This window comes from Chiloscyllium punctatum, chromosome 22, assembly GCF_047496795.1.
Source record: "Chiloscyllium punctatum isolate Juve2018m chromosome 22, sChiPun1.3, whole genome shotgun sequence".
Taxonomy (NCBI): domain Eukaryota; kingdom Metazoa; phylum Chordata; class Chondrichthyes; order Orectolobiformes; family Hemiscylliidae; genus Chiloscyllium; species Chiloscyllium punctatum.
Window position 1 is genome coordinate 39,221,535 of NC_092760.1, and position 25,415 is coordinate 39,246,949.

Below are 25,415 nucleotides of genomic sequence, written 5' to 3' on the forward strand. Positions count from 1 at the left end.
GTCTCAAATCTTGCTAGACTGGTAGGTTATTGTAAATATTTTATACAAAATTAGATTGAAAAAATCTTATTTCCACTCTCCAAATAAGTCTCTAGGTTAGTACTAAATTAATCGCACCACAGGCTAGGAAATTGACAAAACAGACAACAGGTACTCTAGAGAATTGAAGAAACACAGGCATATGTATACATACATGACCCTAATGTTTAATACCAATAAAGCGAAATGCTACATTCCTTGTGCAGAAAAGAGGGAGAAAGTGTGTGGCACAGAGCCCAGGGCACAGCATAAACATACTAGAGTCAAAGCTGTGTTAAAGGAGGTGATCTTTATTGTTACATATTCACAGAACAGGCAGGTTGTATACAAACCCACTGGATGCAGACATGCTAAATTTATGGGACATTACACTTCATATAACCCAATGTGTACAACGGTTCAATCCAACTCAGACATTTTCATCACAATCAAAACAGCCAATTCCTTCTGAAATCACTGCTGTATAAAAGCAGCAGCAAATAAGTACTTATCAGAACTCCCCTGGGTAACAACAGGCCTGAGTGATAACCATGTCTCTACTGCCAACGTAAAATCAGAAGAACCATAATTGAAAATCCTTATTATTTTTCTAATTTACCAGAACATTGAACAAATTGTCAGTGCATTACTGGGATGACCTCACTGTTGATAAGTACACACTGATCCAGACTTAACACAAAAGTATAAAATCATTTTTGGACAAACGTGCCTACGCTTTACAAACAAAAATTGTACATGTTTTAATTGGTGGGGGGGAAGTGGTCAAAGAGTAGCTGTTTGCATTATAGATGCTCCCACCTGATTTCGAAGGAACATCTGTCAATGGAGGCTGGAGCAGGACTAAGTTAAGATTGTTGACATTGATTAGCAGGCAACTAATCATTTGCTTCCTTTTTGAAGATGGGCAGCAACTGAATGCATTACCAATTTGAATGTTTCTCAAGATAACAAATGATCTTGATAAATATCCAGCTTGTGTTTAGTCATCCTTTCAATCAACTGATTGAAACCCCAATCAGGTTTGACAAGGAGACTAAGGCACTGTTCTATTGGACTTTTAAGAACGCATTTGAAGGGACTGGTTTATAGTTCTAGGCACATTATGGAGCAGCTTTAGAGGTGGGTTTCAGGTTTATGTGCTAATGTTTACTCTGGCAGAAACCACAGCATAATTTTCCCATAGTAATATCAGTGTTCAAATGGTCAGTGTAGAATTGGATTATGAAAAGTACAAGTGCCCAGATTTGTTTTTAATTATTCCTTTTAGGTTAGAATACCATAATTAACAGCACTTTACAGTTAAAAAAACTGCAATCTGACTGAAGCTGAAAGCAAGGCATCAGAGCTTATACACATGGAATTTTTCAAACCACCAGATAACCAACAAGACCTTCAGGTTGAAGGTATCCGACAAAACACAGGCTGGAAGTTAAGCAGATAGACCCCACAGTATCAGAAACCCTGATATATAAAAAAAAACTTGCCTGAAATGATACAGGAAGGATGATCTACTTTTAGTTTACATTGATACACAAGACATTAAAATACAGGAGACCGGGTGGGGGCACGGCCAAAATTTCCTTTAGTTCATTCAGAGCTACATTTATATAAATGTACAAATGGTACGCAAGAGCAAAAAGCGCAATAATAGGCCAGGTACAAATTTTAACCAGCCCCTTTCATGAGTTACTCACTGCACCGGTTAGGCAACACATATACTTTTTGTAAAAAAAAAGGTACCTGCAGTACAATGGGAAGAAAAAAAAAATCAATACTTTAAAATCAGTACATTCATTTTGGAAAGTTTGCACCATTTGAGTGCACACTGATCATAGACGGTTCACAGCTGATGCAGTTGCCAGAAAACAGTCAATTTTTCTTAAACTGAATTCCAATAACTTTAGTATCTAAAATGTTCATATTCATCTGTTTGAGGAACCCAAAGCTTCAGATCAAAAGGAGCGCTGAGCCCCCTCCTGTAGCATAATGGGCATCCAATCCTTTTCCTTAAATAGTCTTCATATCCAAACAATTACGACTGTGCTGCAGCATACAAGCTCTTTGAAGTTGGTGATTTACTTGCTGTGGACCTGATGGGTGGGTACCACGTGTCAACTGCACAGATTCCTCTAGTGGAAGCTGCAGCATGGAGACCCAGAGGAGAACCGTCAATGCCAGGAATTTTTTTTAATATATAAAGAAACATTATATATATTTTAAAAAGTGGCAACATCACAGACAATAAGATTAGTTTAGGGGTCATCTTATGATGGGATCTACTTCACTACAAAGCTTTTCTTTCAGCTGCGCTCACAGAGGATCCAGTGAGTGGCAGCAGAAGGGGCCCCTTTAGTACACAGAGGCATTTCGGATCCCACAGCACAGCACCATGCTGAAAATCATCTCGAGAATCTGAAGCAGAGAGATAAAGAAATTAATTATACAATAAGATACTTATTACAAGAGTTGCAATATCAGTTAAGTCCTAGCTGAATTAGATCGTCAAAGTGTTCCTTAATTCCTGATCTGCACCTGGTTCACTGATCTCAGCTCTTTCAAAGAGATATTTCTAATCTCTATCCAGCAAAACTGGCAGAAAACATGCATGCAGGCACTGGAGAAAGATTCAAACTTCATAATGATTAGGCACATCAAATCTAAACTTGCTCATTTTCATGCCATCACTGCTGAATTAAGAATTATGCTATGAACCCATATTGATGAGAAACCATATTAAGTCACTTAGACTTCATTCAAGTAACAGTATTTCAGGTGAGTAAAGATGGTCTTGCACCTCCATAATTTTATGATTCACCACCTTTGATTCATTCAAACCAGGACTCAAGGAAAAAAGGGACTAGTGACTTTTGCCTTCCTGTTCTTTACAAGATGAACATCAAGAAAAAATTTCTGCATAAACTCCCTGCATTATCTGAGATTCCTGCTGTTAGACTTAAAAAGGTTCATACCATGATGACTGCAACAATGACAGCAGCAATCCCAATGATGTACAGTTTCTTTGTAAACAGCTGGTCAATCCGTGTGTGACAGTCCATCTAAAGAAACCAAAATCACATTAGTAATGCACTTGAGCCAGGCTGGCCATCAATCATTGCAACTATCTGGAAAATTACAGTATTCCACAAATAACCCTCAATGCTCTCATCACTTGATTTGTCAAGTAAGCCACTAAATGATTCATCAATACGTGGAAATTGTAACTGGATTCATTGTGTTTATTTTAATTCACTACCTGAAATTATTCCCAATTCATGTGACAGACCCAATTCTACAGCTCCAATCATTCAAGCTTTCGAAAAGAAAAGAAAATGGGGCTTATGGCTGTTCGTCTTAGGTATGTTGAATAAAGAACAGGAATGTCAATGTGTTTGATCCACAGGTTATTAAACATTCTATCATTCTACTTCAATTTTTATTTGATTCACAAAGTTTCCTTTGCTAAAATGGCAAAAAATGTGTTATTTTTGTGATTTGGATTTCAAAATGGATGTGGGACAGTTTTCTGAAGGTTTATTTCCAAAACTCAAAGTCAGTTTGAAGCAAGAATGTGACTGAAGAGTATTTGGTAGAACACCTGTACTGATATAGGATAAAATGTTTATATTGTTGAGTTTACAATAAGCAGGACAACACATGGGGCAATTAGTTTAGTTTTAATTTTAATTTTAAAACAGAAGATTCAACGTTCTAGCTCAGGATAACTCCATCAGTTCAGTACAGGAGAGCTGCTAACAGGGATACCAGTCACCCCAAAAGTGGCTGAAGTCTGTGGAACTTCAAAACCAAAAGAATTCAGATCGAAATCTTTCAAGTTGTTGGAACTGAAAATTTTATGCCATTACAATGAGAGATTCATAGTAGTAGACTTGGAAATAAATAATGAAGAACTGTCTCTAGCAAGGGGGAAAGAAGTTAGGATTTATAAACCTGAGATAAGAATGATATATCTTTGGGATTGAGTATCCACAATGAAAGGTCTTGCGAGAAGGTTGAAATTTCATTTTGATGGTGGCACTTCTAACTGTGTATTTATAGAAAGCAGTATTTTCCTTGTGTAATGGACTTATGACCTATTGTTAAAAGTACACCTGCAGCCTCGTGTGCATATTTTTGAGCAACCAACCGCAAAAGTGAAACGTGATCTGTCAAGACAGGTTTCATTTTGGAGATCTAACTTGTCCTGTATTACTGTCAAGTATTTTATGTTGTTAGTTGGTGACCAAGGTTGATTGCTATGGTATATTCCTCTGAATTTACAGCATTAGGCCATGGATAGGGTAAAGTCAGTCAGCCCCAGTCACAAACAGAGTGTAAAGAAAAACAAAAGAACTGAATATCTGAGCAAAGGTAAGACCTAGATGGTATTATTGAACCTTATCTTAGATACCTTAGGTCAGTTTGTAGCACTAATTCAAATCTAAACATGGACTTCAAATCCTACCAGAAATTAAAATAGACCAGCAGTCCAATTAGGACTGAGAGTGTGACAGCTGTTGTACATTAAATATCCCACAGCGCACAATCTTTAAAGAGGCAGCAAGGATGGCCTCCCTGGTATCTTGGTAAATATACCTCAAAGAAAAATCACTAATAGATTATCTGATTGTTGATTTAACTCCTGTTTTGCGAAGCTTGCTGTGTGCACATTGACCATAGTCTTTCATGTAATAGATCAGTGACTACATTACAAAAATACTTCGGGGTGTGCTGACATTATGAAAAGATTTGCAGTATATAAATGCAAACAAAAGACGGGTGGAATAGGAAAGTACAGAGTGCAAGAACCAGAGTGTGGAGTTAAAGATGGGATACAGTGAGCCAGTATAGGTCAGCGAGGATTCAGGCCATGAGACTCCATGGGAGGCAAGCTCTTAAGAGTTTGAATTCTGGAGTTTATATAATTGGAGGTCAGAAAGACAGAATGTTAAAATCACAATAGCTTGAGCTTAGAACTGATGAAAGTTGGATGAGGAATGAACATCTGAGTTGGGTGATCCAGTTGATCCCAGATCAAATGTAAGGCAAAGGAAAATAAAATATCAACTAGAGCAGATTGAGACAAGGGAACATTAGAGCAAACAGCAGGATCGGTCAAAATGTTACTTAAAAATCAGTAATGGATCTCATGGTAAGATGATGCTAGAGGAGTCTGTAGGATCATTCAGGCCAGATTTGAGCAGTAACAGGCAAAAACTGCAACAAGAAATAATAATGAAGGGAACAAAGAAAAATAAACTTGCTCTGATAAAAAAGCTTCACATAGCATAACGCAAATCCTATGGATGGCAAAGCCGATTAATTACTGTGGAGATATAGTCACTAATGTATGCAAAGTGACAGTGCTTACAAAAAATAAAAAGCGAATAAGATGCAAGACCAAATAAAGTTTAAGAATTTCCTATTGGAACAAAAACTGGGAAAACTCAACTAGGGAGACAGAATCTGTGGAGAGAAACAGTTAACATAGAACATAGAACAATACAGCACAGAACAGGCCCTTCGGCCCACGATGTTGTGCCGAACTTCTAACCTAGATAAAGCACCCATCCATGTACCTATCCAAATGCCGCTTAAAGGTCGCCAATGATTCAAGTTGATCAGAACTAGAATTTTATGGTTTCCACTATATTATGTAAATACCATTATAGCGAGGACAAGGTGGACGCAAATGAGGAAAGCCATTCCCCGTTCCTGGCTGGTCCAACCTAAAATATGCAAAATTACTCAGCAACTCTCTTCTTCCACTTCCACCACCACCACCAGCACAAAATACTCCAAAGCTTGCAAATAGTTGGTAAAGCTAAATATGTAAGTTAGCTCGCTGAGCTTGAAGGTGTGTTTTCAGACGTTTCGTCACCATACTAGGTAACATCAGAGTACTTCTCCGGTGAAGCGCTGGTGGTATGTCCCACTTCTCTATTTGCAGGTCTTGGTTTCTTAAAGTGGGCGATGTCATTCCTGTGCTCCCCCCTCAAGGGAAGGTAAATAGGGTCTAAATCAATGTGTTTATTGATGGAGTTCTGGTTAGAGTGCCATGGGTCTAAGAATTCTCATGCATGTCTTTGTTTTGCCTGTCCTAGGATGTGTGTGTTGTCCCAGCCAAACTGGTGTCCTCCTTCATATGTATAGAAACTGGTGATGGTGGGTTGTCTTTTGGTGGCCAGTTGGTGTCTCATGTATCCTATTGACAAGGTTCCTGCTAGTTTATCCAGTGTAGTGTTTTTTTTTTAAAAACAGTTCTTGCATGGTATATTGTAAATTACATTAGTTTTGCTGGTGATATCTAATGAATCCTTTAGGTTCATTAGTTACTGCTTGTGTGTTGGTAGGTTTGTTCCAACTAAGTTGGTAAAGGTGTATGTAATTGGAAGTCAAAGTCATATGATCAACTTTTATTTTTCCATCATAGATTTTACCACTGGCCCCAGTTTACAATGCCAAAAACAGTAAAAATCCATGACCTCAAGACCTCACTGTTGATGCTGAGCAGCTGATTATCTTGGCTTTCTGCAGGCCCATTCCCTTCAGCTTTCAGGTCAATGTTGTAAATTGGTTTTTTGACGTTATGCTGTTATTCCTGCTGCAGAATAATGCTGGTAGGCTCAGCTGGGAGAGTCATCCAGTATAGAAACATATCCTTCAGCCCAACTTGACCATGCCAACCTTGTTTTCCAAACTAATTTAGCCCCACTTAGCTGCATGTGGCCTATATCCCTCCAAACCTTTCCTCTTCATTTACCTGTCCAAATGGCTTTGCATTTTAAAGAGTATAATAGGTGAATGGGGGTGGGGATTGAGATTGGCAGGTAGGACAGGTCATGAGGACAGTGCTGAGCTAGAAGGTTGGAACTGGGGTAAGGTTTTGGGGGTGGGGGGAGAATGAGGAAACTGGTGAAGTCCACATTGATACCCTGGGGTTGAAGATGAGGCATTCTTCCTCCAGGCGTTTGGTGATAAGGGAGTGACGACAGAGGCGGCCCAGGACCTGCATGTCCTCGGCAGAGTGGGAGGGGAGAGTTGATATGTTGGGCCACGGGGCGGTGGGGTTGATTGGTGTGGGTGTCCTGGAGATATTCCCTAAAGCGCTCTGAAAGGAGGCAGCGCAGTCTCCCAATATAGAAGAGACCTCACTGGGAGCAACAGATCTGAACTTTATTCAGATCTGTTCACCAACAAATTTTGTATAAGATCAGTACCAGAAGATCTGAGTACTCACTGTCCAGCGTATGGCATCTGGATCGAGTTACACTTGCACTCAGTACTGCACTGACACTTCAGCCTAGATTATGTAATGCCCTGGAGAAGGGTTCTAACCCATGACTATCTTGAGCCCAAATGAGATGAGAGCGGAGGAAGCACAAGTGAAGCAGATGGAGACAAGAGTGCTTAGAATTAGCTTGAAGAAAATAATGGTGAAGATAATCTCATGGAGGTACATCAAGTAGTGAAATGGTATATAACTGCTGTGTGAAGTTGGAATTGCATCAAACCAATGATACTTTGTCTAATGCTAAAATGCCAGGCAAACTAATAGGTATCCAAAATGTTATGGGAAAATAGGAGTGAGAGGCTAGAAGACAAGTGGTTTGAACTTAAGTGAATTAAAAAGCCTTTTTATAGAGTCATAGAGATGTACAGCATGGAAACAGACCCTTCGGTCCAACATGTCCATGCCGACCAGATATCCCAACCCAATCTAGTCCCACCTGCCAGCACATGGCCCATATCCCTCCAAACCCTTCCTATTCATATACCCATCCAAATGCCTTTTAAATGTTGCAATTGTACCAGCCTCCACCACTTACTCTGGCAGCTCATTCCATACATGTCCCACCTCCTGCGTGAAAAAGTTGCCTCTTAGGTCTCTTTTATATCTTTCCCCTCACCCTAAACCTATGCCCTCTAGTTCTGGACTCCCTGATCCCAGGGAAAAGACTTTGCACATTTACCCTATCCATGCCCCTCAATTTTGTAAATCTCTATAAGGTCACACCTCAGCCTCCAACGCTCCAGAGAAAACAACCCCAGCCTGTTCAGCCTCTCCCTATAGCTCAAATCCTCCAATCCTGGCAACATCCTTGTTAATCTTTTCTGAACTCTTTCAAGTTTCAGAACATCTTTCTGACAGGAAGGAGACTAGAATTGCATGCAATATTCCAACAGTGGCCTAACCAATGTCCTATACAGCTTCAACATGACCTCCCAACTCCTGTACTCAATACTCTGACCAATAAAGGAAAGCATACCAAACACCTTCTTCACTATCCTATCTACCTGCAACTCCACTTTCAAGGAGTATGAACCTGCATGCCAAGGTCTTTGTTCTGCAACACTCCCTAGGACCTTACCATTAAGTGTATAAGTCCTGCTAAGATTTGCTTTCCCAAATTTCTGCACCTATCTTCAGCCATTCTGCACACCTACCCCCGTGAAATTACTACAATAAAAGTTTGACCATGTGATTTTTTTGCTTCCAATTACACGTACATTTATGAACTATTTGCAAGCTTCAGGGTATTTTGGACGGGGCATTGGTACAGGGTGGAGGAGAGAGAGAAAAATGAGTGCGCCAGTGAGAAGAGAATGGAGTCTCTCATTTCTCTCCACCTTGTGCTCATAAGATACCATTGTCAAGCTGCCACCTGGTGGAGCCATTTAGCTGTTAATGGGGACATACAAGATGGATAGTCAGCTTCCTGACACTTGGTACAGAACAAAGTGCTTTTTTTTCCTGGGATTCAGATCAAAACCACGGGTGTAATTTGCTTCATTGTTGCAGATTAAGTTGGAAATACTTTATTGATACACTAACTGGAAAGAGTGTATGATATTTTTAAAACTAAACTAGAAAATATTTGACTATAACATTTTGCTCCACTTTTCACCCACTTCTCCTGAAGGCATTGACTCCCAATTGCCCACAGCTACACAGGCACTAATTACATATCCTTTGGGATATATTGGTCCAAGGTCCTTTGCTGATGCACCTGAACAGCAAGTGTCAGACAGCTAATTCCCATGGATAGCATCACACCCTTCCTTATCTTAAACTTTTCCAACGTTTGTCATTTGCCAGGAAAACACCACAAATAGGCCCTCCACAGATTTCCCTTCTTTAGCCCATAGGTTCATTATAACACCGTAGACCCAGTCCCAGCTAACAAGACAAATCAGAATAGTGTCTTGTGGCCAAGTACTTAAACCACCAGATAACAGAGCTTTTCTTGGGAGTTTGAGTAAAAAATAAATTAGGGCTTCAACCCAGCTCTAGAACTAATAGATAGTTAAAGGTATGCAAACACCAGGAGAATTAGCAGGTACTTACTTTAGTGAGCAGACCCACTCCTGTCTGTTTGGGACACAGCTCAGTCGCCATAAACTTGTTCAGTGTGTTGGCTCCACAGCAGTCCAGCTGATGCGGGGGAGGGGTTCAGAAAGAGAAATTACTCAAGTAAATTGGAATATGAACCAGCCTGGATAGGATAACCATTAGTAATAAGCTAATATGAACAAATCTACAAGTCTAACACAAGGATACTGCAGCACATAACTGACAACACATCTGCATGCATCATTGCAAGCATAACTAATCATCTGAAGGGTCTGACCTGTAACATTGCAAGTAGCACAATGAATATCAGCATCCCCACCATAAGACATGTAAGCTCCTGGGAATGACATCTACTATATGTAGTATTGGCCCTGTAACTCAACTCCTCAATGCCTAGAGTTTCCTAGTTTCTTTCCTAGATTACCTGTCAGGAGTGGACAGGGCTGTGTTAAAGAGCCTTCATGATTTTGTTATTACTAAATTAATCCTCAGCACAGAAACATGAAAATTGGCCTTCTGCACTAACATTTCCCCATCCTGCCCACCTTAGCCACATATGAAGTGCCTCCTGATTGGCAAGACCCTCAGGAGCTTGGCAATATTAACAGAATCCATTCTCTCCATTGTATGTTGGGGAGAAGGGTGAACAAACTCTGACCAGCTCCATGCAATACAGTAAGGCTGAGGTATCTCATTCGATAAAAGTGTGGAGCTGGAAAAAGCACAGTATTACAGGGGCAGGGCAGTCAACGTTTCAGGTTGGAACCTTTCATCAGGAGCTCTCATTCCTCTTGAGGAATCAGAAGCCCCAGCTCCTTCTCATGCAATGTGTAAATGACAATGTAATTTTTCTTTCACTGAACTAGAAGTTAATGATACAAGTTCTAATCCAATGCTGAATAGAAGTGAGATAAGCTTCCCACCTCTCCCAACTGAAACAAATTCATAAACAGCAGTAGCAAAGTGACATCCCTCTCCCTTGCAGAGGGGAGAAATGTACAGATACAACAGCTTCCTATCTACAAAAAAAAAGAGAATTGTTCACAGGTTTTTTCTGTACCCTCGGCATAAGTTCAGCACAAACCCAAAAGAAATGACAAACTGCTGTTTTTAAAAATCTGAATGTTCTGGCCCTTTGTAATGTGGACATGTTGGAGAGTAATCTCCCCAGTGTCCCATTGGAGAAAATGGATAAAACACTCGACACAGGCAGAAACAGCAACATCTGAATAGTCCCCAGCAACAGGTGACAAATGGACATTCATTGTCAGGCAGAACTTCTTGAATTAAGTAACATAATTGAGAATATGTGTGTCTCACCGCCTTGTGCATTGCGATCAACACTGCTTTAGCTTGCTCTTTCTTCTCTGCGTTTTGCAATGGTGTATGATAAGCCACAGAGGCCTGGTTGTAAAACATTTTCAGCTCCTCAGCTACCTGTGCAGGGGGGTGTGGGAAAAAAAAATTCAAAGCTTAGCTCCACAGGTTAAATAAGTGAAAAATGTTTTCTATCTGGGGCAACACAAGACCTCAACTATAATATCCTCCGTCCACAATACCACAGGCACCATAACCCAAGAGACAAACACCTTTTATTCATTGACTGTTTTCTCTACGGAAAGGACCTATGTCCTGCCAGCAGCACATCATCCAGGAGATTCCATTATTATTCCCAATATTTTCACACTTTCCTATGTTCAGTGAAGCTTGCTGAACTCCAGCTCCAAAATTGATGGTGGCAACCCTCTGGTATCTCAACTGAGAAGTAGCACAAGATGGGACCAATGAGTGGCAGGTGGCTATAGAATTCCCTGCTCCTCTTATTCCCTTGTACAGGTTCCTGCAGCTTTCCCTCTACAAGTATCCAAACACCATCTCCACCGACACCCCCTCCCCAAATAAGATGCTGCAAGCTTCATAGTTTCCTTACATTTATGATCCACTAATCTCACCTCTCACCCAGAAGTCGCGTACAAATTCACAATTTTGAAGTGCTGCCCTGGCCCACTAATACACGGCGTGACAGTCTCCCACTCCAGTATAATTAAGTCTTTCCCCTTCCCCAGTATAAGGTCAGCTAGACCCTGCCAGTTTTCCCTAGTATAAGAATTTGTACTCAGTGGGCTGGGTGTAGAGAACAACTTGAAGTGGGAGGTACAAGATTGAGTAATCTCTCTCCATTTTTTCTGTAATCACAGTACATTTGGGGGAGACCAAAATACCAACCTCATCTTTGTTTACAAATCCCCAGATCCCAGCAGCCACTTCACAAGCAAATAGGATCACCAGACAGGCGAAGAACTGATGGAATTTAAAAGAGAAAAAAAAACACCATTAATGCAGCTCCAGTTACTAAAACCTGCACTGGAATTTTACACTACATAGGCTTTGAACCAATCTGCTTATTGCAACTTACTGAATAGAATCTATTAAAGTGCATCGTGCCATTAAAATAACAAAACACTTCGAAAGAAGGAAATGGACACAGTCATACAGCAAGGATGAACAAAGTACAAGGGCTCAGGATAACATTCCAGTAGTAGGACTAAGATGATTGAAATTTCTACCAGACAGGTCAGTACAAAAAATGAAGTTTATTAAGGAGGGACAGAAGATCCAAGCACATGGGCAGCACAGTGGCTCAGTGATTAGCACTGCTGTCTCAGTGCCAGGGACCTAGGTTCGATTCCAGTGTCTGGCGACTGTCGGTGTGGAATTTGTACATTTTCCCAGTTTCCTCCCACAGTCCAAAGATCTGTAGGTTTGGGCAATTTAGCATGGCCAATTCACCAAAGTATTCAAGGATGTGTAGGTTAGGTGCATTAATCAGGGTAAATGTAGAGTAGTAGGATAGGGGAATAGGCCTGGGTGGGTTACTCTTCAGAGGGTTGATGTGGACTGGTGGGCTGAAGGGTCCATTCCCACACTGTAGGGATTGTATACGGAAAAAATAATTCAACAATAAACAGGATTGCAGCAGTGGGACCGAAAACATGTTTACTGCTTCGATTCAAACCCCTCTAGTCTATGTCTGCATCTACATTGGAGCATGAAAACTATTTCAATCACTGCAGCAGCATTTCAGCTTGTTTCAATGACTAGCATTCATGGGCAGCATGGAGAGCTCAGTACCCTGTGGTACAAGACACTCCATATAATACAGACTTACATCACTGCAGAAGCTAGCCAGCTGCTTTTTGCAATCACTCCAAAACTGCCAACATGGCTGGGAGATGGGCTTCTCATAACAAGAAACTCAAAAAGACATCAGACCTTAACAATACCTCAAAACTAGTCACACTTAGAAGGATGGGTGTGTTAACCCAAAATAGCGCATAAAGGCCATATACACTAAGCACCAAGGGGTACACAATCATGGTGACTGCAAGGAATGTTTGCTCAATGGTTTAATGAAAAAATGTGGTTATGAATCACTTAAAAGATGTAACATCAACAGCTATCATAAGGGTATAATGAGAAACCACAGCCAATGGGAAGTGTGTTGAAAGTCGGAGTTAATAGCTGGGTTTTTAAGAAAAATCATGCAAAGAAGGGATACCATAGTGAAAGGACCCATTCAGCAGAAATTACAATAGCCAATATTGAGCAAATAAAGGCAAAAACATGTGCACTCAAAAATGGGGCAAGAGTTTGTGATAATGGGTAGGTAGGACTAATGCAGGATATCAGACTCTTAAGGGCTGCATTTGATGTGTGTGGCGGTTAGATGGAAGGCCAACTATCTCAGTATTCATCTGTACAGAGGTATACAGGAGCAGGAAGAGGGGTCATTGCAGATGTAGTAATTGTTGAATCGACAAGAGTAAATGATCAGCATCTGACCCATCAGATGTTGATCGTTGTACAACTCAGTCTAATGAATGATAAAGAAGTGGGGCCGAAATGGGAAAGCATAATATCTTTACAAAGAAGGCTTTGTAGGCATTAGAGCAAAGGAGAGAAGCCACAGGAGCTGGCATGATCAAAGTGAATATAGTAGAATATAAACCTGAGGTGAGGTTTTGGAAATAACAGAGGACACGGAGAAACAAGACTGAAAAAAAGCTGAATTGAAGACTGATATCAGTGAGGATGAGGAATCATTGAGTGCAGAGGCCCTTAGGGGTTGGTAGAATGGAGAGGGTGAGGTATGAGCAGTCAAGGACATTTTTTAAAAAAAAAATCAATGAGTTGAAAATGAAGGAATAGAAAAAAAAAAGGAAGAATGACCAAAGGTAAGACTTTGTGATAAGGCCACAACACTACTCATGAACCATGCTTTAGTTAAAGCTATAAAGTCAACCATTCACAATGTACTTGTGGTGGCAAATATTGTCAAAAATCTAGAGTTAGATTTTTGGCCTATCCTGGGTTAAAGCTGATCAGACCAAATCTAATCAGCCTCCTTGCTGAGGAAAGGATTCCAAACAGAATCAGGCCTGCTATTCTCCACTGTCCTTGTGACTAAATCCCATTTCAGCATTTTTAGGTACATGTATAAATTGACTAAGTGCCAAGTTCATTGTACAGATACTCATTCTGTTGTACCCAGTAATGAGGAGCATCTATAGGTCAGGTGCTAAAGAACAGGATGAATTGACCATCTGTGACATGCATTTCTACATTCTTTCAAACACTTAAAAACCTGCAAGTAGTAAAAGGGAGTTTATCCAGTAACAGAGATTGCAGATTGTAGCAGTGAACTAAAGGTAGGTATCAGATCACTGTTCTGGAGCCAATGGTCTCCAAAAACTCAACAATAATAGAGCCAAAGAAAGGAATCAGTGTGCTTTACCGTTCCCAGCATGCACTGGGATTCCTGGATGGCACCGTAGCAACCAAGAAACCCGACAATCATCATCACAGCTCCAACACCAATCAGGATGTAGACCCCTGTGAGGAGAGAAAGGGTAATAATTAACGTGTTAAAAAAAAGCAGCAATCCCCACTGGGAAATACATAAGCACTACTTTGTTCAGCTCATTACTACGCCTATTCTTTTCTCATTTCATTTTTGTGATCTGGATATGACCAATTTTCCTGTAATTTGGAAATATTCATTCAAACTGGCAACTGGTGGCACTGCAATTAGTCTAAGTATTCCTTGGTTACAACTACAGCTCCTACTCCTTATCATTATTCAATGAGCTCTGTTGGCTGCATGACAGTTGAAGATAGAAGCTAGCTTGCGGATGCCCATCATTGGCAAGCTTCTAAAATAGACTGTTGCATCAGAGAAGGGGAGCCACAGTCAAAATAATGCTATGGGCAGATTTGGTCAGTAAAGTGGTGGAGGCAAGAATGACCCATAACAAGATTAGAACAGAAGGTCTCAAGTAAACAAACTATTCTAGTGGGAGTGCAGCATCAAATGCATTGCGCTTCTGAAATATCTGTAGCATGACAACAAACTCAATCAGTCCCTTTCACAAAAGAAATGTACTAGTGTCAGTAAATTGCACATTTGTAGTTATTTTAAATATTTCAAATGCTGTCTGCGGGTGGATCTTATAATTGGACTAGTACAGAAAATAATTTGAAATATTTAAAATAAGTGCAAATGTATCAGTTGGTGGTCTTATTACTGGATGTGAAATACTGATAATATTTACAGATGTACTGTAACTAGAGACAGATGTACAGCACAGAAACAGATCCTTGGGTCCAACTCGTCCATGTCGACCAGATATCCTAATCTAACTTAGCCCCATTTGCCAGCACTTGGCCCATATTACCCTAAACCCTTCCTACTCAAATACACATCCAGATGAGTTTTAAATGCTGTAATTGTAGCAGCCTCCACCACTTCCTCCGGCAACTCTTTCCATCCACACACCACCCTTTGCATAAAAACATTGTCCCTGAAGTCCCTTTTATATCTGTCCCCTCTCACCCTAAACCTATGTCCTCTAGTTCTGGACTCCCCCACCAAGGAAAAGACCTTGTCTATTTATCCTATCCAATGCCCCTTATCATTTTATAAACCTCTAAGGTCACCCCTCAGCCTCAGACACTTCCAGGAGATAGCCCCAGCCTATTCAGCCTCTCCGTCACTCAAATCTTCCAACCCTGGCAACATCCTTCACACCATCCTTCTGATAAAGAGGGAAAACAGAAATGCATACAATATTCCAAAAATGGCCTAACCAATGTCCTGCACAGCTGCAACATGACCTGCCAACTCCAATATTCATTGCACTATTAGCCCTTGCACATGCTTCGATGAATGCGAAAATGGCACAATCTACAAAGCGCATGGACAACAGGGTCCTACCACTAATTGTGCCATCAACACAAATGCTTTATCTGCTATCTGACACTTTCAGTAAAGAGGTAAGAGAGGATGGCATCCATTTTCATCCAACAAAAACATGGAAACAATTGAAAGCTCATTTCTGACAGCACTTGCTATGACAGTTTTCCTACAAATGCGGCTGAACACAAAATTATGTAACTTCACACTTACCAAAAAGGATCAATTAGCAGATATCCAATGTACCCAATGACAGATTACAAACGCTACTTTAAGTTTACAATGCTGAAACAATGGATTCAGATAACAATCCTTCTAGCATAGAAACCCTGAACATAGTCATTTAAAATGGTGTGCTAGGCCAAAAAGGAGCAAAAGTCAAGAAACAATTTTTCCCACACGAAGGGCTTCAAAATCTGGAACGCTTTCCTCCAAAAGACAGTAAGTGCTGGTCAAATGAAGTTATAATGAAGATTAACAGATTCTTATTCTGGAAGAGCTATCAAGGGATATTGGTCAAAACTAGATAAATGGAGTTGTCATCAAGATCAGCCAGGAATTAAAAATGTTGAGAACAGACTCAAGGGACCAAATGGCATGGTACCGTTTCTACGATAGACTGAACAATCTCCACCTTGGTGAATGATATGCAGTGGAGGTGATCAATTCTTCAAACTTTGATTGCAAAATTGCACCTCAGCCAAGGGTACTGCCATTGACATCTCTTGTAGATTCAAAACACATTTGCCTCTATATGAATTAATCAAGCACTCCCATCTCCATTAAGGAGTCAGGCTAAGTTTAACTTTCAAGTGGTCACCCGCCTAACTTTCATCCTTCAGAAGTCCACAAGAGAATGCTAGTTCTGTATTTATACTCAATAACCAGATTATGTGTCCAAACTCTAGCCTAACATGTGACATTCATCTCCAGATTAGAATTCATAATCCAAAAGATCAAAGCACTTTCTACAATGGATCACTGAAGACCAAATGTAGCAGGTGTTGAGATGATCATGCATTTTTAATAATTGAAAATACTGTTGCAGTGCAAGAACACCGCTTTTTCCATTGGGAACTTTACTGAACCACTGAAACAAAATGATTTTTAAAATCAACCATCTGATCACACATCGCTGACAAGTGAACATGCACTGCTTGACCCTGCAAACCGTTGCCCAGGAAACAAACAGTGGGGGGAGAAGAATGATGAGGGAGGGAGGGAGGGAGGGAGGGAGGGAGGGAGGGAGGGAGGGAGGGAGGGAGGGAGGGAGAGAGAGAGAGAGAGAGAGAGAGAGAGAGAGAGAGAGAGAGGGAGGGAGAGTATATGGGGATTGGGGGAGGAGGAGAGAGCAAGCACAAGAAAGATTCAAAACAGAATAAAAACATGCTGCGCTGGGATAGTGGCACAGCTAATGGCACAGATGAATGCAGCAGTTACTGAACACTATCACACCACCTCTGGTTAGGACTAGAATACAATATGCATTTGTTTACAGAAAGTTCATTCTATAAACACTTTGCACTGAGCTGTAATGCTATTGTCTTTGAGAGTTAATCAGGACATTGCCAACTCCATGCTGCCACAGTGCCAAAGCTTGGATAAAAGCCTCTTTCAGATTAATGTGTTTTGAAACTTGTTTTCTTGTTGTGACGTGCTCCTAACACTAGACTGGTACAAGGAGGGAGAGTGGTTTACAAAGGTACCGAGAGGCAGCTGCTGGGAGGAATCAGTGAAAACAGGGAGGACTTTCAGATCAGCCAACTGACCCTCAACAGCTCTGGGATAATACACTGTAAGATAACAAACTGAACTCAAAAATAACTGGTTTCTCACTTCTGGAGATGTCAACTGATCTATTGCACAGTTGTAGCATTTTCTTGCTGTCTCCATAGGCCACTCCTCCTTGACTGGATCGCTGCATTGCTATCACATAAGGGTCTATGGCTGGTGGACAAAATCTACCCAGGGTTGAGGATGGAGAGGTGCGAGATATTGGCTGCATATGATTCAGTATACCTATGCAAAATTTTTGACAGTGATCTGGGGGACTGCTCTCCCAGATTTTGGCGCAAGCACCCTGACGTCAGCAAGAGCTTGTCTGCAAGGTCCAATAGGCAGGGTTTCTTTCATATCCAGTGCCTGTGTTCATGCAGGCTGATCTGTCAAGTTTTATTCCTTTTTCATTTTTCTGTAGTTGTTTGATACAACTGAGTGACTTACTAGATCAATTCAGTAAATAATGAGTCAACCGTATTATTCTAAGTCTGTAGTCACATGTAGCCCAGACAAGGTGAGGACAGCAAATTATCTCCCCTGAAGGGCATTAGTAAACCATGTTTTAATAACAATGACTGTCTCATGGTTATTGAGGCTACATTTTTTTATTGATTTAAGATTAAATTAATTTCAATTTCTTCAGCTACCACAATGCCTTTGGAACTTTAATGTGTGTTTGGATTCAGTCATATTACTATTATGCTCATGTCCCCCGATACATTTACAAACTTTTTGATCCTCACCCACTCAGACAGTGGCCATGTTGCAACTCTGAAGTAGGGAACATTAAGTTTCTAGTGGCACTCAAAAATCAGTGGAGCACAAATCTGGAAAACATTATACTAATGAGTTCCAGGCCCACATTAAACTATGAAAATATTTGCAACAGAAAGCAGCAGCATATCATTACCACACAGTGGGTGGTGAGGCATGAGAAGGGAAGACAAACAGTTCTGATACCTCCAAAAAAAAACTCATGTTGCTCACATTATACAGGCTAAATACAAACCCTACTCTCAAGTCCCACACTCACTGGCCATGTTTTAGCCTTGGCAATTTTTCTTCAAGTCCAGCCTTTTGTTGAAAGCACAAGGTGGTTGTACTCGTACAGTGGTGTCTTTCAATGGATGAGTTTCAGCCACTTAAAGAACACCACAAATTTCACTTCAGAAAATACTTAAATGAGAGATCAAATTATCTGGCCCAAATTTATTCAAAAAGGGGATTCCCTACTGGTGACATGGCAAATTAGAAAGCAACCACTTGTACACAAATATAGACTGACAGTAAAAAAATTCCCCTGATGGTTTTCTGCTAACATATGCACAATATGCAGCTCTCAGATTCCACTAACAAACTCTTGTTACACCCTTAATTGCAAGTGGCCCATTGTATGTACTCTAATACATTCCCTACCTGCTGCGGAGCACAAATTACCTCCGATACAAATCGCCATATCTTCAGAGGAATGCAGTTTATCCATATCATCACTGTCCTTCAACCTGTCCCCAGGATCACAATAACAAAAATTCTCTATGTACTCATTTTCTGGAAGGATGAGGTACAGCATTTCTATAAACATATTCCCAATTTAAAAAAAGTGACAGATGGCAAGTGAAAAACACTGGCACTTTATCCAGTAATGACAAGAATTGAAATATTTTGGACTGGGTTAGAAGTGGATTCACATCTCTGCTGCACTTTCAAAACAGCTTCAAATACAAGCACATGCTCAGGCCTGTCCAAGTGACATCTTATTTGGCCAAGTTCTTCTCATTGTCCAGTTCATATCATGTCAGCCTCAAACAGCCCTTCATTTCTCTCACTGATTTTTACCTCCTCAGTAAATATTGAGAACATGCTGCTAAGACACTACCATCCCCGGAATTAAACAAGCAGCCTGGATTGGCAGTCATATTTGGTATTATACCCTGTGGCTAATTGAAGTTCAATAAAAAGCCCAGTAAAACCAGTTTATCATTGATTACCCATCTAAAAAAACTTTTACTCCCAATTGTTCAAGTCTGTCTCAGAACTTTAAGCAGCTTATCATCAACAATAAGCCCATCATAAATGATCACCCAATTAAATGGAGATTCCACATGTACCATCTTCAGCTATCGCAAGTTCAAATCTAAGTCGGGAGGACAACGGGGTAAGTGTCTCTTGAAATCGGAGGCTTCCTGGTTTTAAAAAGAAATCTAACTTCAATAATTGTATCATCACCATACCATAAAACAAGAAACTATTTAAACACAGGAACAGGTTAGTCAGCACAAGTGTTTCGCCCCACAATTGCACTAGGTTCTGCTCTATCTGCAGCTCAACTCCACCAATACACCCATTATCTAAATCACTTAATACCTTTGACAACTGCAAGTGATCTAGCATCCAACCAGAAGTGTGCACAGTGTGCATATATGCGCATGGACATGTAGACGGAGGGGTAGGAAAAATGAGTAAATTCTAGGATTTTCAACACTGGTATATTCCAACCAAAAATGCTTCATTGTCACACTTCAATCTTGATCTAAAAAAAAAGTGGCTTCTTATCCAGTTTGAACCATTTGCCCAAAGCATCAACACCATGACCTGGATAAATTAGGCCAAAACTTGCTAATTTTGAACTCTTCTACCCTGGGAAAAGACAGTGGATATTCCCCTCAAATAGCCCTCATGATTTTATAAACTTCTACAAAAGGTCAGCCCTCAGCCACCTATACTCCAGGGAAAAAGCCTTAGCCCTTCGAAAACAACCAAAATCCATTTTGTTTTTCTCTCCATGACCACCATAACTTCGGTTGCCTGCCTGTACAAATACACTAGTTTGACTGCTGTTGCTCCTAATCTCAAGTGACTTCTTCCAGTTAATACATACACTGAAATTTCAGATACGTCTTTCTTAAAAAAAAAACGCTAGGAAAAAATATACTGTCCAGTAGGGCCCACAATGCGTGGCAACAATAACACGTTAACATTTAAGGTTAGACCCTTCAGCCGAACTGGCTCAACATCTGAAATATCACTGTCACTCAAAAGAAGTGCTGATTTTAACATTTTATGCTTTCACTTCTAGATTATCTCCGACAATCTGACATGCCTTCCCCAAGTCAAACTTCAGACTTCAAATATTAGTGACAATGACTTCACATATCCCCTCGCAACATGGAAAATTAGTCAGAACCCACAATAAATAGCTCCATCAGATACAAATCAAACACTACCAATGCTGCAGGCAGCTTCTCCTCATCTGATGGTGCTGCCACATGCTGCATTCAAACACAGCCTAATTTTTCAGTATTCATTCCCATTTACAGTGAATTACAGCACCAGCCCAAACTTCAATTTGAACAAATACTAGCCCGAGCAATAACTGACTACTTCAGCCCAACTTAACCTCAAGGGCACTTTTCCTCTCATTCTGTAGACATGAGAGAAAACATCCCAGGCCTCAGGTAAAACCTAGTACTCCTGCAAAAAGTACATTTGAACTGGATATACACTCTGGAGTTCCTGACGTTTGGGGATGGTAGCTGTTTAGTTTTGGTTTCGTTCTTCCTCAGGCAATACTGGACTATGACACTCCCAGGGATTGCAAGGACACTACATCAAAAACCATGAGATCTGTCATCAGGTTACAGCTAACAATGATGGCACAGCAGTGTATACTGCCGGTGCTGGGTTAACCTGGGTTTCCTGAACTGCAATTATTTATGCAAATAAGTAGCTTGTCCCACCTCTTCAGAAGACAAATTACTCCACTAAAAGGTGACATTGGCTTCATCAACACTAGCCCGTATAAAGTGGCAGGTCTTTTTCCTTCAGAGACGTTAGTGTCTGAGCAACTTTTATGTTCAGTTTTCATAATGATAGCCAAAAATTTAAACAAAATTACCAGCTTATCAAATTCATACTCTCACTAGGAGGCCAGTATCACAATGACAACACTATTAGGTCAAAAGACAGTGTAATAAGGAACAGTTAACTAATACTGGAACCTGATTGCTCTGCTGTCCCATCCCCTTTTTAACCATTGAACTCATTGTCAATCTTACGGTCAACCCACAACAGTCAAAAGGAATCCACTGGCACAGGGCTGCATTGTTCCATGAACAGACCACAGAAACAGTTCAGAGGCATAGGGATGGCTTCTGTGCCAGGAACTGGTTGGCACCATACCCATCCACCACCTGGACCCATCTGTGAGTCATAGTTGTTTTCCAGTAATGCTATACATTTCTATTCACCAAGGCACACCATTGAACCAGTGTCAGTCAATAGGGGAGAGAGTGGTATAGTGAAAATGTCATCGGGCTAGTAATCAGAGACCCAGGTTAAACCCTGGAGCATGAGGTCAAATCCTGTCCATGACCAAGTGAAATTTGAATACATCTTGAATTAGAAAGCTTAATGGTGACCACGAAAGCTTTGTAGATTGGTGCAAAGAAATCTGGTTAACTAAGTGTCCATTAGAGAAAGAAAATCTAGCATCTTTCCCTAATCTGGCTTATGTGCAATCCACAGCAATGTATCCCATTCTGAACTATTCTGAAATGGTCTAACAAGTAATTAAGTTGCATTAAACCACTGCAAAGTCTGATATTAAAAAAAGTCTAAGCCTAATAAAGAAGAAATTAAACCAGAGAAAAATCTCTGCACACATCTGTTGATCCCAAAAACATCTTTCCAATATTTGGGGTTCTGTCAAAATGGGAGAGTTGTCCCACAGACTCTTCAAATAACTACCTGATATTCAGTCACAGTCATACAGCACAGAAACAGACTCTTCGGTCCAACAGTCCATGCTAACATAATCCCAAACTAAACTAGGCCCACCTGTCTGCTACTGACCCAAATCCCTCCAAACATTTCCTATTCACTTATGTAGCCAAAAATGCCTTTTAAACATTGTAAACATCCATCACTTCCTCAGGAAATTCATTCCACAGACGAACCACCCTAATTCAGAATCATGTTTGTACTAACAGGACAGACCTACCAGAGCAGCTGCACAATGGTATGTATTCTGGAAGGGGTTCCCCTAGGAATTGCAAACATCAGTTCTGCACCCCATCAGATCGAACATGAAGGAAACCTCCCAATGTGCCTCAGCTGATAAATCAGTGCTCCCCCACATTGTGCATCCTCCAAGTGGTGTTGAGAAGGTGGCAAAGGCACAGAATGAACTCTGGGTGAAGGCCTTCAAAGCCTATCACCGAAAGCAGTACCACTACTGAACAAATTGCCCACGTTCTAAAGGATTTGGGTCAGATGGGAGGGCAGCCAAGGAAAAAAAAACATTTGATCTCATTCTCACCCAGTCTATAGATATATCTGCTCATGACAGCATCAGAAGTGACAACCACACAATGATAGCAGAAACCAAGTCCTGTTTTCACATTAAGGATAGTGTCCATCATGTGTGAAGCTATACTGTCCTGAAGGGGATTGACTGCAATGAGATTTAGCAACTCAAGACTGAGCACATCTCAGGTACTGTGGGCCATTAACAGCAGAACTGTATTCAACCACAATCTGTAACCTAATGGCCCAGCATATCCTTCACTTGCATTATAGCACCAAATCAAGGGATCAACCCTGTGAAAAATGAGTGGAGGGCATGTCAGGACCAGCACCAAGCTTAACTAAAAAAAAAATGAGGTGTCAACCCAGTGAAGTACAATCTAAAACTGCTTGCATGCCAAACAGTACAAGCAGTAAGTGACAAAAGTTAAGCAATCTCACAATCAATAGATTATGATCCGACTTCTGCAGTCCTGCACAGCCAACAAGGAATTTTGAGAGACAATTAAACTCACGAGTTAAATACCCCCGCCCTTAACAGGGGAGCTCAGCACATCAATGCAAAAGACAAGACTGAAGTATTTTTGTCAGTCTTCCATCAGAAGTGCCAGTGGATGATCCATTTGGCCTCCTCCCAACACCCCTAAGTCTTCAGCAATTTCAATTTACTCCTTATCATAAAAATGGAAGGCAGAGGATATAGCTAAGGTTATAGGCAGTGTCAACATTCCAACAATACCAGCAAAGATGTGTCCTCCAGGACTAGTTGCGCACCTAGTAAAGCTGTGCCAATTCAGCTACAATACAGGCAATTACCAATGCAGAAAATCATCAAGGTGTGTCCACAGAAAGCAGAACAAATCCAACCCAATTAATTCAATTAACAAAGTGATGGAAGGTTTTATCAAGCTATTAACTCAACAATAACTGCTCAGTCACACTCAGGCTGGGTTCCACCAGGACCACTCAGCTCCTGACCTCATTACAACCTTAGTCCAAACATGAACAATAGAGCTGAACACCAGAGAAATAGTAAGGCTGTCAAGGCAACAATTTACATGCAATGACATCAAGGAGACTTTGCAAAACTAGAATAAAATGATAAATCAGAAAATCACCATTGTTTGCAGCCAATTTAGCACAAAATGAGATTGTTGTTTCTTGTAGGTCAATCTTAATCCAAAGCCATCTCTGCAGAAGTTCCAACAATACTTGCATAGTTCAACATCATCCAGAATAAAGAAGCCTACTTGATTGGCAGCACATTCACAAATATGAACTTCTGACACCCAATAGCAAGATGCACTGCAACAGGCTCCTACAACAGCACCTTCCAAACCCCTATCTTCACACTGGAGGGACAAGGGCAGCGGATACAGAAAAGTACCACCACAGGCAAGTTCCCCTCCAAGCCATATACTGTCCTGGTTTGGATATATAATTGCCAGCCATTCCCTCACTGTTTCAAAATCCAGGAATTTCCTGCTATTCAGCCAGCTTACCATTTTCTCCAGGACAGTTAGGGATTGGAAATAAAGGCTTGGTAAGCTGCATCACCTACATCCTTCTTCAGTCCCTGTACCCACAATCACCTGAATCTTATTGTTATCAGATGTTCTTACTTCAACTATGTCACAGCCAATGCAGTGGTAATAAATTTAGATTAAATAGCACAGAGGCTCTGTTACAGGAATTTACTAGCATTCCCCCTGGGTAAGTACCAACTGAGGATACCACATGTGACAGCAAAGCCAGATTTGAAATATTAGATGAGAACAAGAGATCAGTTACTGACTGAAAAGAACATGAGCTGAACAGTAAAATAAAACAAAGAACATGCAGATGCCAAAGATCTGAAACCAAAACAGAAATTGTCAGAGAAACTCAACAGACCTGGCATAAATCATTGGAGAGGAAGCAGAGTTAATGCTCCTTGACTTGTGACCTTTCTTCAGAACCTGATTTAAAACATTAACTCTTCACAGATGCTGCCAGAGTTTCTCCAGCAATTTCAGTTTTGCTCCTAATACCTGCTCCTTGAACACAAGCTGAACCAGACTCCAGCTTCATTCCACTCTGTGCAGCTGATAATTCTGTGAAAAGCATTTCTCATATCCTCTCAGTGCTTCCAAATTTTGCATAGGAATCCTAATCAAGCCTGTCCTTTTGGTGGATTTGTAGAAAGTTCTGATCCAGTTCTACATATCTTCCTCATCCATGACTGACTGATGACCACTTGTGCCATTTCATACTCAACCTAAACTAGGATATTGCCAATTTTCTTTCTGATTTTAATCCTTCCCTGGTCATAGAGATGTACAGCATGGAAACAGACCCTTCGGTCCAAATCGTCCATGCTGACCAGATATCCCAACCCAATCTAGTCCCACCTTGCCAACACCTGGCCAATATCCCTCCAAACCCTTCCTATTAATATACTCTTCCAGATGCCTTTCAAATGTTGCAATAATACCAGCTTCAACCACTTCCTCTGGCAGCTCATTCCAATCACACACCATCCTCTGCGTGAAAAGGTTGTCCCTTAGGTCTCATATCTTTTCCCCCTCACCCAAATCCTATGCCCTCTAGTTCTGGACTCCCCCACCCCAGGGAAAAGACCTTGTTTGTTCACCCCATCCATGCCCCTCAATTTTGTAAACCTCTATAAGGTCACACCTCAGCTTCCGA

The 25,415-nt window shown here is 40.8% G+C and overlaps 1 protein-coding gene across 1 annotated transcript in view; it reads right to left on the bottom strand.

Annotated features, from left to right (window-relative positions):
- Positions 1-309: 309 nt before the first annotated feature.
- The window catches only part of cd81a (CD81 molecule a), a 72,411-nt gene continuing 47,305 nt past the window's right edge, over positions 310-25,415 (bottom strand). The window contains exons 3-8 of the mRNA XM_072592072.1: positions 14,187-14,284; positions 11,618-11,692; positions 10,712-10,828; positions 9,386-9,472; positions 3,009-3,095; positions 310-2,451 (exon numbers count right to left, since the gene is read on the bottom strand). Of these exons, the coding sequence (XP_072448173.1) occupies positions 2,389-2,451; positions 3,009-3,095; positions 9,386-9,472; positions 10,712-10,828; positions 11,618-11,692; positions 14,187-14,284 (527 nt within the window). The 3' untranslated portion in view covers positions 310-2,388. The remainder of the gene's footprint in view (positions 2,452-3,008; positions 3,096-9,385; positions 9,473-10,711; positions 10,829-11,617; positions 11,693-14,186; positions 14,285-25,415) is intronic.